The sequence below is a fragment of the Cebus imitator genome, unplaced genomic scaffold, assembly GCF_001604975.1.
Source record: "Cebus imitator isolate Cc_AM_T3 unplaced genomic scaffold, Cebus_imitator-1.0 Scaffold63, whole genome shotgun sequence".
Taxonomy (NCBI): Eukaryota; Metazoa; Chordata; class Mammalia; order Primates; family Cebidae; genus Cebus; species Cebus imitator.
In genome coordinates, this window is record NW_016107378.1 from 3,166,444 (window position 1) to 3,181,952 (window position 15,509).

At 35.3% G+C, this 15,509-nt stretch overlaps 1 protein-coding gene across 4 annotated transcripts in view; it reads left to right on the forward strand.

Annotated features, from left to right (window-relative positions):
- The window catches only part of TOX3 (TOX high mobility group box family member 3), a 105,683-nt gene that overhangs the window by 77,317 nt on the left and 12,857 nt on the right, over positions 1 to 15,509 (forward strand). For 2 of the 4 annotated variants that reach the window (XM_017530111.2, XM_017530109.2), the window contains exon 3: positions 2,728 to 2,982. In XM_017530111.2, the coding sequence (XP_017385600.1) occupies positions 2,728 to 2,982 (255 nt within the window). The remainder of the gene's footprint in view (positions 1 to 2,727; positions 2,983 to 15,509) is intronic. The other 2 variants (XM_017530112.2, XM_017530110.2) reach the window with 1 other exon arrangement.

Consider the following 15,509-nt stretch of genomic DNA (forward strand, 5'->3'; position numbering starts at 1 on the left):
GCTGTGATAATTCACCGTGTCAGACATTGGCTGTTATATGTTGATACAACAGTTCTCCAGATTTGCATTTTTATCAAAAGGAACAAATGTTTTGAACATTTCAGTACAGATGGTATTTAACCATGTACATACTACTTTAACATGTTCAAGGTAAACACTGAAAAGTCAATATCTGTAAAAAATAATCACGTAAACTCTAAATGATTAATGTGATATTGGTGAGATGGCACAGTTACCAAAGTCACTGTGTCTTTGTTGTTGTTGATGCGATATATAGTTTTTTTTTTTTTTAATAATCTCAGATATCCAGCATTTTAGATTCCTTTTTTCTCTAAGAACGCTTAACTTTAGTATATTACCTGTCTTTAAAGGTAGTTTAACATTTTAACATTTTCTTGGTTACTGCATTGGATTATTATATTAGGTTAGTATATAGTAATATGCTAAATTGAAATTAATTTGTCATTAAAATAATTGTACCATAGGGACATATTGCATATGACATCTCTCTCTAGTCCTTAACAAGAATAAAAAGCTTCCTAATTGTGACTGCTTAGCACAGACATGTTTTATGTTAGTTTAGGAAGTAATCTTATGTAATGATTTCTCCATACATCTTTTCTTGAACAAAAAATAAAGCCCAAGTAAATGTTAATGCTACATTATAGCATGTGCCTAATTTCCCAGTCACTGCATTAAAAGTAAATTTATTTGGTTTTTTAAACATTTTAATGAGTGTAAACTAATTCAGGAAGACTTTAGGTTTGCATGCTGTAAACTCTAAATTGTGCCTGAAACCAATTCCCTTCACATGGATTTTGTCCTGTAGATAACACTACCGGGACTAGGATAGTCTGAGTTTGAAATTCACACATTTGCTTTATGTTTTCTGTCTGTGTCATGATTACCCTGACCATTTTTAAAGTACTTTAAATATTTATTGAAATAATATTTCAAGTGTTAATTACAGTGGTAATGAAAACAGCCAAATGCCACATATCAAGAATGAGTGTTTATCCGTATTGTTAATGTGATATGTTAGATTTCATTAAGCAGTAATGGGGTAGCAAATGAGTCACAAATTACAGTTGCATCTGTTACTAGACCACATTAGTGCCAAAATAACGGCAAATGCAGCCATAGGGTTATGTTCATTAGCCAACCACATTTGTGTCCAATTCATCCCTTTGTGTTTGGGAACTAGGGGTTCCACAGTTAGAAACTGACAGCTTTTGGGGTCATTATTAGAATGCATGTGTCAGAAAATCCAATATTTCAGTCTAGCATTTAGATGTATTATTATGCCACAGTGTTTTGCATATATTGAGTCTGCTAAGAACCTCAAGATGTTCAGTTGTCCCACCATGGACTGCCATAGCTTGTGACCTCTTTTTTTCTGGTGAGATACAAATAACATTTGACAGGTTCTATATGTAAGAAGTGTTTTTTTGTTGCTTTTTTTTTTCTTGAGTTTTTCTTTTCTCTCAAGTGGTCATTATGTTGTATCATGATTGATAGCTTGAAGAATGATGATTTTCAGCACTTAATTAGTCCTCTTAACTGATAATAGCAGACTCAAATTATCTTGCACCAGTTCATTCTTTCAAATACTATTAATAATAAATGAACTATAAATTTGACCCTCCAAGCTAGGAATAAAAAATATGAGTAGTCCCCCAACACCTTCACCTGACCAAAAAAAAAAAAAAAAAACAAAAAACCAAAAAACCAAAATCAAACCAAACCAAAACAAAAAAACAAAACCTAGATCTTGCTACTTCCCCAGACCTCTCACCAAAAAATTCCTCCCAAAATGGTTAGTGTGGTTGGGTGGAGCAAACTTGATTTATATCATGGGGCCCTATTTTAAAATATTGCCTTTAAGAATCTCAGTATCAGTGAAGAAAAACAATGCATTAAGATTACTTAGGGCCTGAGATACAATACTTTTCTAAATAAGTGAACAGCATCAATCTAATTAGTATATCTATGTCAATATAGCTCTATGCTCTCTAAATCATCTTTAAAAAGTAGAAGACTGGTAGAAAATGTTCAGATAAATACATATTAAAATATTCATGTGAAAGAAAATAACCATCTTTATAGTTTAAATAAAAGCAATTGCATCTTTTAATATGAGCTATGATAATCCTTATATAAAACATTGTATTACATACAGTAACAATTTCCATAGAAGTAGTCATTACACTTGAGAATATACCAATGAGGAAATTAAAAAGCAAACCACAAATTTAATATTACTTGTTTTATATGTTGTGGCAGAAAGTAAATATAAGTAATGTTCAATTCTGCATTAATGTGCATGTGTGTGTGTGTGTGTGCACCACAGAATCATCAACCTTTTATAAAGCATGTGGATATTGTCAGTAGTTTGAGCTGTTTCACTAACATATCAATAAAGTGGCAATTTGTTATATGCTCCAACTAACAACAAAGACAGATGTTGCTAATTAAGTAGGCATTAAAAAACTGTTAATAGTGATACGCCATTAAAACCATATGATAATGAGACTTAAATCTTTAATCAGAATGATCAGCAAAACTTTATATTTGGAAATCTGTGTTTAAGATGTTTTCATTTGAGAAATAAATATTTGGCCTAGATCTGTAGGTAGTGTTTTCATGCAATGTCTTTCTTTTTCCCTCCAAGGAAGAATAAGATACAGGAACAGAATATGAAGATATCTATATTTTGTTTCCTTTTAGCAGACATTCCATACACCAAGCCTTGGGGACGAGGAATTCGAAATTCCACCAATCACGCCTCCTCCAGAGTCAGACCCTGCCCTAGGCATGCCGGATGTACTGCTACCCTTTCAAGCCCTCAGTGATCCATTGCCTTCCCAGGGAAGTGAATTCACACCCCAGTTTCCCCCTCAAAGCCTGGACCTCCCTTCCATTACAATCTCAAGAAATCTCGTGGAACAAGATGGTGTGCTTCATAGCAGTGGGTTGCATATGGTAGGCACCATATTTATTACCTATTTTTTTTTTTTTGGTCATTTGCACAAATCATGGTAAAGATCTGAGAGTCCGTGTTCTGAAACATCTTTTGCTTGTTCTTAGTGGATTGATCCTCATGCTGTTTACATGTAGGCACTGGATTGCTGCCTGGTATTGAACAAAAGGGTACGGGCTTGGTTGACAGTAATCTAAAAGAGGATGATCCAAAAAGATTCTGCTGATCTAAGATGATGTTTTTTAAAAAAGTCTAATTTATTGGTTTGGAAGTGGCCAATCTTCCCTTGCCTTTGGTTTAACACAGAGGTGCGCTTGCCCAGGCAAGATTTTAGAAATGGAAGTCCTTATCAGGTGCCTAGGTCTTTTGAGTTTTTAGTATTATAATGCTTATGATATATGATTCACTGTTACTGCAAATGAAATACCAAGCTGAGATACCAAAAAAGGGAAAAAGTATAATTTGCTTATAACCAGCAGAGAAAAATATAGAAAAAGAGATTGTGTGAAATACACCTAATTGTGTTATTTATTGTCATAAACATGGAATAAGGCACTCCAGAGAGCCAGGATAACTAATGCAACAATTTTGGTTCTATTTTTCTTAGTGTGCAATTATAGACACCCATCACTAGAGTAAATCTGCTTAAGTGTTTTAAACTCTTCTGCTGGGATTTCTCTTTTTTTTCCATCATAGCATATAATGCATTTGTGTCTATCTAGGTGAGGTACTTAGTAGACATTTTTAAAATGAGATTAATACTTTATGAGGCTTTTTCCTTTAAACCCTGATAAAATGAAACAGATGTGTTGGTATAACAAAAAACAAATCCTCTTGCTTGTTTACATATTTCTCTGCACATTAGGACCATGCCAGTGATGTTTATTGGTTTCATTGTTAATTCCCCAGATAACAACATATGATTGCAAAATATGTAGTGGATTAGCGGCACAAAGATTCAATGTGCTCTCTGAAATATAAGATTACTTTCCCAAATAGGATTGCAGCAACATAATTTTCTTTGCCTGTGATCTTTTGTGTTTGAGCTGAACATCAGGGTTTTTATTTTTACTCTTTTTTTTTTTTTTTGTCAGAAAAGAATGCAGTGAACAGTCAGGAAATAGTCATTAAGTATTCATAAACATTATTCGACATCACAAATAATTGTTTCCTGGGGACTTTCTTATATTTTTGTCCCTTTGACACTGGAATGGAAGGTTCTATTCTCTGTTTCTTTACAGCCAGGCTTTCAATGTTTTGCTTAGAAAATAGTAAAAATAAAATGGGAGTGTTTAGTCACCAAGGAAGTTTGCCAGGGTTCACTGTCATTCATAGATGCTCAGTGAGGCTCATTTAAGTTGCAGAAATAGTTAAATGTATGCTAAAATATGTACTTTATTAAATTGGTAAATATTTATTAATAATATAAGAATCTACCTTTAAATTAAACATCTGATGAATTACCTTGCCTTAAAGCTATAAAAAACTGTTATTGCTGCCATAAAAAAGTGTAAAGGAGGCATTTTGACTATGAAATTTCATTTCATGGTCAATTGAATTTACTATATTGGAAAGAACTAAAGATGGAATCATAAAATAATTATGATATTCACATACACTTAAAGAACAGTGCTTTCACGGACTGGCGTTGGGAAAGAGGACTCAATTTTTAATGCTTCTTTTGTAATGTATGGCTAATCACTAAAGCAGTTGAATTATTTCATTGATTTTTAAAAGTATAGGTACTTTAGCTAAGTGCAGGCTGTTGTCATGGTATTTACATGGACCTCATCACATTTATTGGTGCCTTTTTGAAGTTTTGCTGAACCCGAGTGATATTTATTTTGGCTTGAAACAAACTAATCTTGTTGAAAATTCTAGTAGAATTTCACCTTGAAGAAATGTCATGGGATTTTAAATCACAAATGTTGGAAAAAATAAAATGTGCTAGGACAGAATTATGATGAATACATTGTGTCGTTGGCTTTGTTGTATGTACTACCTGACATGTTCACCTATAAACTTGAATTCAGAATTGCCAGAGGCATGGTTAAAAATTGGTTATGTCAAGGTTCTTCTATATCTCCCTCCGGGTACTGAGTTAGCTGGCTACATCATAACACTCCACAGAAGCCTCCTCAGAGATTTCCCTTAGGAAGGTCACCAGAAAAATAATAAATAATACTTTATACATCATGCATTCAGCTTCCCAGTGTGTGTTGGATATTTCATACCTTATGCAAGTAAGAAGTTTTATTATCCAAATGAAGATGGCTGTCTGTTAAGGATTGCTATGGTGAATTAAGACTGTAATATAAGAAGAAAAGCCAGCTTGTTGATGTTGTATTGAACCAGCTTTTCTTCAGAGCTTCATCGGTTTTTCTTTAGAAAGAGTGACAGTTTGTCACATTACTGATTAGCAGCATTATTGTTGGCAACAAGCACAACATGTTTATCTTCCTTAAATTTATGCCATTATATTTAAAAACAGAAGGCTGGAACTAAAAAGGGGGATTAAAAGGAGTCCAGTGATTAGCATTCACATTTCAAAATATGCAAATAATGCCCCAGTATTCAAAAGCGAATTGCTGAAAAATTGAATGTCGACGCATTTGTGACTTCAAAGAACAACCTTGATTTGCTTGTCGTGAATACGTGTATTTTAAAACAGGATGTGGCTGGCAAGTCAAAATCAACAGTATATTTTGGTTAAAAATTTGTTACCTCTAAGCATTATTGTCAGTTCAGATGATCATCTGGAAATTGTTTTAATCTACAAAAGATTGCAATTCTAAAAATCTACAATGTGTGTTCCAAAGGGTTGTGTGTTTTTCTTTTTTTAACACCTCTCTATAATCTGCCCAGCCTGCTGAGTAGCATTGACATCAGTAGTACATCAATTTCAGAAAGTGGATTATTTTTACTAGACAGCTATTGTGACATATTGGGTCAGTCATAAATGAAAGATATTCATGCAAGCATGCAATACTTGTAATGAAGTCTCACTCTGACCTTCTGTATGATTGATTCTGTAATTTAGTTTTCTCAGGCAGTGCCTGAAATGAAATGAAATCATGTTGAACAAGTTTTGAATACCCACAGTGCACCAGGAGAAGAAAAATCTGCAGCCCTAGAGGCTTGAGAGAGAGCAGATGAACGATTTATCTCTATGCTATTATAGCCTTTGCCAGCATTCAACATTTCTTTTTTTTTTCTTATTTGGCTTAAGTACTTAATTCTGCAGGTAGCAGTAAATGGGAAAATAAAATGCTGTTCAGATTTAAAATGACAGGACAGGAGTATGTGCAGGGGACTGATAAAATATCTTGAATAGAACTGACCTTTCATGTAGCTGAAAGTTACTGGGGGATTCATCCTCATAATTACCATATAGATTATTTTTATTTCTTTCCTGCAATGAAACATTTCAGAGAGCAGTAGTGCTGATTGAATGAAAATTGAACTTGTTAACATTCTTTTCAGCTTAGCCTGTTGTACATAACAGAAGGTTAGCTTTGATGAATTTCAAAATTCTCTTTGATATCTAAGAAACAGACAGTAAAATAATTGTCTCTGTTCTGATATTTTGTATAACCCCCCAAACGGGAATTTATAAAACACACTGATAATTCACATACTTTTCTTCATATATTGTGTTTCCATGTTTAGAGCACTGACATTTTCTGTTTGATATTACCTTGAATTTAATTGAGATCACATATATTTATAGAAAATGCTCTAGCAATATCAAATGGAGTATTAGAAAATTGAAAAAGATGGAAGTAAGAGAAGTATTTGAGTATGGTAGTATTCTTATCTGTTAAAGAGAAGAGAAAAAGAGAGGAAAAGTTCCTATAGAAGATACTTATGCAGAGAAGAAAATTATGACCTTTTAAAATATTCATAAGCCTCTTAAGTCATAATCCAGACAGGTATCATTTTTGATAGAAAAATGACAATTTGTCAAAATATTCCAACTAAAATTACCAGGCTCATTTTAGAAGTTTTTATACCATCATTTGGCATGGCTCTAATTTTGAAGTTTAATTATTATATTTGTTTTCTAAAAAATGACTTTTATACTTAAAAAAGTCTTACGTTAAGAGACATAGCAAACGTTCAATTAATATGTTGTTTTTAGCAATGTTGCTTAATGTGCTACAGATAAAGCAGTTATTTCATGGGCCATTAATGTGTTTAATGCATGGAACGTTCTATTAAAACAAGCCCTTATTATTGTTATGAACACATTCATTGCCATTGTCAATAGAGGCTGCAGAGCTGAAGTCCACAGGATGATGACTCTTTAGCCATGGGGTGACAGGCAATTTCTCATACAAGTTGAATGCTTACAAATTTCTCATACAAATTGAATAACTTTGGTCACGTTATGGTCAAAAACTATTTTTAGTATAAATTAACAATATAAAAGTCACAACTTGCATGGGCAAAAATACACACTGACTGGAATAAGACCTATCTGCGCAAAGTCTAAATTATAAAACTGCAACCGTATGTTAACCTTCGATGAATATTTACTGAGCACCTACTAAGTGCTGTATATTGTTTGTTGTTATATTTTTCAAATTTTACATATTTTTTTAGAGATGAGATCTCACTCTGTCACTCAGGCTGAGATACAGTGGTATGATCATAGCTCACTGCAGTCTTAAACTGCCATGTTCAAGCGATCCTCAGCTTCCCAAGTAGCTGGGACTACAGGTGTGTGCCACCATATCCAGCTAGTTTTTAAATTTTTTATAGCAGCAGGGTCTTGCTATCTGTTGCCCAGGCTTGTCTTGAACTCCTGGCTTCCAGCTGTTCTGTCTTAGCCTCCCAAAGTGCTGTGATTAGAGGCATGGGTCATTGCACCTGGTCTGTTTTTAACCATTAGACCTTGATTATACTGTTTGTGAAATTGTTTTTGTTTTTGTTTTTTTCTACCAGCATCCCCTCAACATGATACAAAGATTCAGTCTGACTGCTGCTCCAAAGAAGCTTATTGTCAAAAGCCAACTTTTATTTAGCTGTTACTATACCTTGACAATTGTGGCTGCAGACATTTTTGCAAGCTGTCTTCTTTGTAGAGCAAAGAGCCTTGTATCATACTGAGCTTAAAATAAATACCCTTTATTCTTGACCTGTGCATACTATTGACTCTGAACAGATAGATGTTGTCTTTAGGGCTGAATTAACTTGAGGGTCATCTGTCAAAGTAGGACTATGTTCCAAACTTCTACTAAACCTAATTAGCCCTTGTGCAGTGTTATACATGATTACTTGTTTGGTTTATAATATTTAAAGGCAAGTATTATGAGAAGGCTGGCTGTGGTTTATGTCCTGTATTTTCTTTTTAACATACATCATCTACAGTTGAGTATTGTAGTACTTAGGAATGGTTCAGAGACAGCAGAGACACCCTTTATAGCGCTTAGATTCCCACATGAGACTGACATGATGGCTCAAATATTTTTTGGAGAGGTGAGAATTACTCTGTATACTATTACCCCTATTTCTTTTATTCACAGCCTTTGTCGTCCTTTGCAGTGGTTTCCTTAGCTTGCTTCCCACCTGTCCCCTCTCTACCAGAATAGATGCTCTAGGAAGGCAGGTGCTCCTAGGGTATGGTTGCTGTCATCCCTGGACCTGGAATATGCTTGGCTTTCAATAAATGTTTATTTGTTCAATATATGAATGAATAAAAGGACAATGAAAGGATATTTACTTGTTATTAAGAGCATACCTAGACTGCTGAGTTAGAATGGAGAGGAGGGGACTTAAAAGTATCAGCAGCTATAAAAGTGGAATTGCTCTTTAAAATTTTAATTTAGGACTGAATAACATAGCATGGAGCTGTCTCTTTGGTACAACAAAAGCAGTTACAGGATACATGAGTGAAATACCATTAAGTGTTCATAATAAAATCTTGAAAATTTTATTTTGTCAAGAAAGTATTAATTAACTTTAGAGAACACTGTTTTTTACAAAACTCTCATGTATAGGTATGTCTGATTACAACCCTGAGAGCAGTTATTAAGTAAAAATGATCTATTTCAGTGCAGATACTTTGATGAATATAAAATTGGGGGTATGTAGATCTGTAATTATCATTGGTATGCATTTGGCATAACTGTTTCAGGGTCTATTGGGGTTACAAACATAGCAGCTATGCATAGCTATTTGATTGTTGTTAATTGGGAAATAAAATTTTAACATTGCTATAGGACATAACTAAATAATTGAACATAAAATTATTGGCCTACATTTCCTATTTGCAGTTACTCTGTTATTTATTAATACAAAGTAATTTTTATTACTGATAATTGTTTAATTCATTTCTCAAGAAATATTGATTAGAAAACTAGCACAGTGAAAATATATTTAGTCACACTCTAATATATTTGGGTTATTTGCTTCTTAATTGGATGTTATGCTCTATTTTGAAAACCTAATATTGGATCATTATAGAGAATATTTATGTACAAGTACAGATGCATTAAACACATTAAACACATATTAGAATTAAAAAAATTTTAGTGATGAAATCAACCCAGGTGGAAGTGCCATTGTAATAAGTAAAAACAGGTAATACAGAATAACAACGTATAACACTTAAAATAAAATATCAATGTGAAAGCTTATGTCTCACATTTTCAAAAAGAAACAAAACAAAGCAAGACTAGGGTATGTGTAACTATGTATTACTCAGCGTGCAGCGCAAAGGTAAATGCGGTACTGCTCCAGGCCTGAAAAAATGAGTGAAAAAGATTTAAATATGTAGAGTTTTCTCATAAGGAAATTAGAATGAGTTTTATCCATTCTCTTCTCATATCCTTCCACCCTAAGACATATCTTTCTATGAAGTACAAACATGATATTATTGCATTGTGATTTACACAGAAAGGAAGTTTTTCACCTTTCAATTATGTTTCAGTCTTGATTAAGTCCAGGAGACTCAGTCTGGGGCTAATTAAGTGTTTCACACCTTTCTTTTAGCTTTCTTAAATTAAAGAAAGCAGAACTCAGGCCCAGAGCCTTAGGCAGGCCCCAGTATCCAGGATGACTATAACAGTATTAATTTCTTTTATTGGTGTTTATTTGGCATTCCATTGATCATGAGTGATTTTAATTTTTTGTTTATGTTAGTGATCTAAACTTTCCTTATTGATATAACATTATTCAGATTTTAACAGTTCACTCAAATGATTAATGTTGAATAATAGACTGGGTTTCAAGCAATTTAAGAAAATGAGGGATTGCTACCCAAAATATCCGTTCATTGGATTTTTCCTGTTTAAAAAAGACAAAGAGACTCTTTCATCAGGTGGAGAGAGAAGCGAGCCTCAGCCAAGCATTCCCCTACCCCCACCAACACATACAGAAGCCGGAAGGCTTTGTTGAACACCACAGGCATGAATCTTACTTACAGGCCAATAGATAGAAGGCAGTGCCCCTCCTATTAGTGAGAGCATTTTATGAGATCCATGGCCCACCCATTCTGAGTGACCTTCTGTGACTGCAAAAATTAATCTTTGGGTATTCTTCAAAACACAGATTGAGGCGGTAGGCTATACATTTATATTGAAACTAAATAGAAATGTCCACAATTGATTTAGATGAGTTGGTTGCCCATAAGGTATGATCAGTTAATATTTATTGCAATAAATAGCACCACTAGATAGACACCATGCTTGCAATGGCAGCCTTCTACACTGTGAGTATAATCCAGATTTCCTAACACAGACAATAAACCTTGCCACTTTATGGCCATGACTTGCCATTCCAGCCTTAGAGCCAGCCGTGATCTTCCTGGCCCATTCACACTGGACTGTCATTTCCTTATCTGTGGTGTGTTTGCCCATGCCCCAGGTTTGGGTACATGTTCATCTCTGCCTGGGATGCCCTGGCTTGGTTAGCTTCTCCTTCCTTTATACCTTAGCATAGTAGGTTACCTCCTCAGGGAAGCATCCTATGATTTCCCCACTTTACACAATCAGACTAATCTCTCCAAGCCTATGACATTTCATCCTTTACCTTGCCTACCCTGCACTCAGCTTTCTCGTCCATTCTTTCGTTTCTCAAACTTGTCGAGATCTCTCCCACTTCAGACTTTGTGCATGCTGTTCCCTCTAGATGGAACATGCTTTTCCCTTCACTTCATGGCTGGCTTCTCCTCATCCTTCAGCATCAGCTCAAATGTCATCTTCTTTGAAAGGCCTTTCCTGATGAGCTAATCAAATGTAGCCATGCTTCCCCAATAACTCTTTTTTGTATAATCTATTTATTTTCTTCCTGATATTTATGACAATTGGTATCTTGTTTATGTGGATACCTATCTATTTTTAGGGACAGTACATAGGCTTTGAACATTCACTACCTGCACATCCCCCAAGAAGATGTTTTTTTGTGATATTTGTCTAATACAGTAGCTTGCAAACAAAGGGGGTTTTGACATTTGCTAATGCCTGTAGACATTTTGGTTGTCACAACCTGGTAGGGGAGGGGTGGCTACTGGTATCTAGTAGGTAGAGGCCAGAGACGCTGCTGAAGATTCTGTAATGTATAGAATGGCCCTCCCCCGACAAAGGATCATCCAGGCCAAAATGTCAGTACTGCTTAGGTTGAGAAAATTTCATCTAATATTGCCAATTAGAAGGCAGAACGAGACAAGGAAGAGAGAACGAGTTTTTCCCAAAGACTGAAAAATTTAGGAAATGATATAAAGGAACATTACATATAAAATGTAATTGTGAAAGTAGTTGAGAAAGATACCAGCATTCAACTCTTATTGTTGGTTATGATAGTGGCAATCTCTTATAACCCAATAGCTGGTAATGATCTATCTGCCTTTAAATGATCACTGATAAATCTTTTAGGACTTAATTTTTGTAAGTGAGAAGTAATCGTAACAAAAGCACATTAAACTTATCTGGTCTATATTCATGGTTATACATTGCCTTATTGTGTCATTACTACTGGGAAAAATTATGAGCAATTTTGGTGGGAGTACATAAAAATTATCCTGGCCTACACTTTGTTGTAGTAAATTTGTTAGTCCATTCAAGATTTTGTTTAATGTGTAAAGTAATCATATGGTAATTTCCTGGTTTTCAAAGATATAAGCTTTGATATATTGCCTTCTCTGGCCTGATACGTCATAGGTGCTCAATAAATACTTTTAAACTGAGCTGACATCTTTCTCTTTTTAAATGGTAATCCTAAAATCAAGGGTAACATCTTAAAGGTTACTTTCATGGAAACTAATTGGAGCTGTAGAGGATCCTCAAGTTCCCCAAGGCAGTTGCTAATAATTGGTGGCCCTAAAGGAGCTTGAATTTCTGAAGAGACACGTTAGCCATTAATCTTCTTATACCATAATCTTCAGTCATAGGAAGTTATTATTGAATAACTGTGGACCATGGTGAGTGGTAGCACATTTTGATGCATCAGTTATGTGGGTCCGAGGTTACTTTACAAGTAGTGTAAAGGTCCTTGGTATCTTGTCCAGTGGGAGATAGCATCTTTTTTGGATCTGAAGACTATGTAGATGACTGTAAAGTTTGGCAAGGCTATGGCCCCGCCCCCAGTACTTTTCAGGAATGGCTTCCATACCGTCACCACTGCAGAAAAAGTCGTTTTTTTTTTTGTTTGTTTTTTTGTAATGAAATATTATTAGAAACCTCAATTTATAAAACAAATGGAAATGGAGTTGATTTTGTTAAAGGGGGATGATGGCAGTGGAGATCACAGAGTCTCATTCATCTCTTTTGGCCAGGACATGCCTCAGGTACCATGGCTCTCTAGGGCCCAGGTTTTCTGTCAAGCATTGACTGGCTAGCCTGGGGACCCGGGGAATCATTCTTATCTAAGAATGAATATAGTACTAGTATCTAATGCAGAAAGCAATTTAGGGAATTAAGTTAGAAAGTGCATATTAAGCTTAGCACAAATGCTGGCACATAGTATTAAACCACAGCAAAACTTCCTTTTTAGTACAATGAACCTTGGCTGTCCATCAACAGAAGCTCCCCGGCAACAAGGTCCATAATAAAGGCACAAATTGCAGATGGAATTCGGGAAGAGTTGATGAAGCCAACGAGCCTTCTTAGCCTTGTATTTGGCCATGAGAGCCATCTGAAAAATGCTAGAGGTGTGGGGTGAGTCAATCGAGCACCTGTATGTGTGGCGTTTTCATAGGCATTGGAGTAAAGAGAGCTAAGTAATTCTCTGTTAATGAGAAAACTGCATAAATCAGATTATCACATTTCATGGCCATGCCAGTTAACTAATTTATTATTATATAGTCAGAATTAAACTACTTCAGTTAAATGTGCCCTGGAATTTGCCTGTAGATACTTTAAAACACCTAGATTTAAATAAAATAGAAAGTCTTTTAAAAAGCATTCTGAAAGACATATATGAAGAAGAACATTTAGAATAACATAAATAGCTTAATTACCAGTACAGGTAGTGCTTGACTTACTACCACGGTCGGGACCGCGGACCGGTCGTAACACGATTTGGTCGTAAGTTGAGTAGGCTATATGTACAGTTGAAATGGTGCACGCGGAAATGGTAGTGCTGCCGGAAGCTGGTCCGCACTGTCGTATGCCCAGCTGGGCAACGTTTGCGCTGCCAGACGCGGAGCAGTCGTGGCCAGCGATTGTGGTCGTAAAGTCGAATGGTCGTAAGTTGCATAGGTGGTAAGTCGATCAATACCTGTAGTTTGAGGGTGAAAGTGGTATCAGTGAGTAGTGGTTAAACTTCAAGAGAACATGGAAGACTGAACAGATAGCTCATACTTTCTAGGAGAAATGAGTAAATATGGTAGAATGCCAATCAAAAAAATAATTAGGATGAATGGATAACCTAAAATCCACACAATCTGCAGAAAGACACCTGCAGGTAGAATGTAATATTGTAGGAAGCGTCACTGATACTTGTGACACTTTCCTCCAGGATTTCACAGTCATTATTCAGAAATTGTTAAGAAATGGGAAATGTATGTATTTAATATTTAATTCTAACACTTAGTGATGGACTGTTTTAACAACTTGAATTATCTTCTTTTTTCTGATTAAAGTGTTTCGTTTACTTTTGCTTCGTATTGTGGTCACAGCTTATCAAAACAGCATACACATGTACATAGAAAAAGCTGAAACTCTCCCCTCCTTGCCCTCCCCATTCTACCCCTCATAATGTAACCATTATTAACGTTAGGATATACTTCTTTTTTTTCCCCAAGAAAATGAGACTGTACTTTATAATTGTTTTGTAGCTTGCCTTTTATGTACTGTATCTTGGGTATCACTCTAGATTAGTGGTTCTCAACTGGGAGTGGTTTGGCCCCACCAGGGGGCAAAGTCTGGAGACATTTTTCATTGTCATGATTGACAGGGGGAGGGAGGTTGTTAGCATCTAGTGGGTAGAGACTGGGGATGCATCTAAATACCTACAATCTGCAGGACAAGTCCCCTCAATATGCAGGACAAGCCCCTACAATAAAAGTTATCTGGTCCAAAATGTCAAGAGAGCTGAAATTGAGAAACTCTGCCCTAGGTCAATGCACATAAATCTAATTCATTATTTTTAAAAGCTTCATAACACTTTGACGTATGGGTAGATCATAATTTATTCAGCTGGCTTTCTTTGATAGAGCTTCTTATTGAGTGGCATTTATATATTTAATATGAAGAAACCAAATGCTCCAATTTAGTTATTTACAATTCATTCTGCTTCTTTAAAGAGCAAAAATAAGCCTTATCAGAAGGACTCAAAAAAGGAACAGTTAAGAATTCATAGGCTTGTGTATAAAATTAGATTCTGGGTCACTGTGAGTCAAGAGAATTTGGTTTCAGCAAAATCACAGACTCACTCCAAATGACATGTCTTAAAGTAAGTCATTTGAAAAGCATGTCTTCATTTTTTGATTCTTTGGAATTTAAAAAAAATAAAGAAGCAGCAGCAACAACTCTCAGGCCTTTCTGTATGACTACCAAGAACAGAGACAGCTGCATTTGAAGTAACTGCAATAACTTTCATAAAAAGCTATTTCTGATGCTCTTTACCATGTTTTTATATGTATTTAAGAAAATTCATTAGTACATTGAATCATGGTGGATTGAACAAAAGAAAACAAAGTAGGTTTAAATGAAAAAAGTGATATCCAATCCAAAGCCATTGAATGACTTCCAGATGCCACTGACAATGTAATTCAGAATTGGAATGACCGTCTGGTTAACCACAGAGGATTTCACAGAAAGGGTGCCCTAAAGCAAACAGATGTTTGCTCTGTGAAACCAAAGCTCTGTGATTTGCTGGCCCATCCTCTGCATGTCCTGTGCATTTCTGGCAGGATAAAATAAAGAATGACTTTGCCTTCTCTCATAACAGCTATGTGTGAGGGAAGGATGTAGACTAACGGATGAGCCTGAATGGGTGGGGCCGATGCTTCAGCCCTTTCCCTGCCACATCTTCCTCAATAAGAAACAAGAACTGTAAGATTATATTTCGTTTTGCTAATTCATTC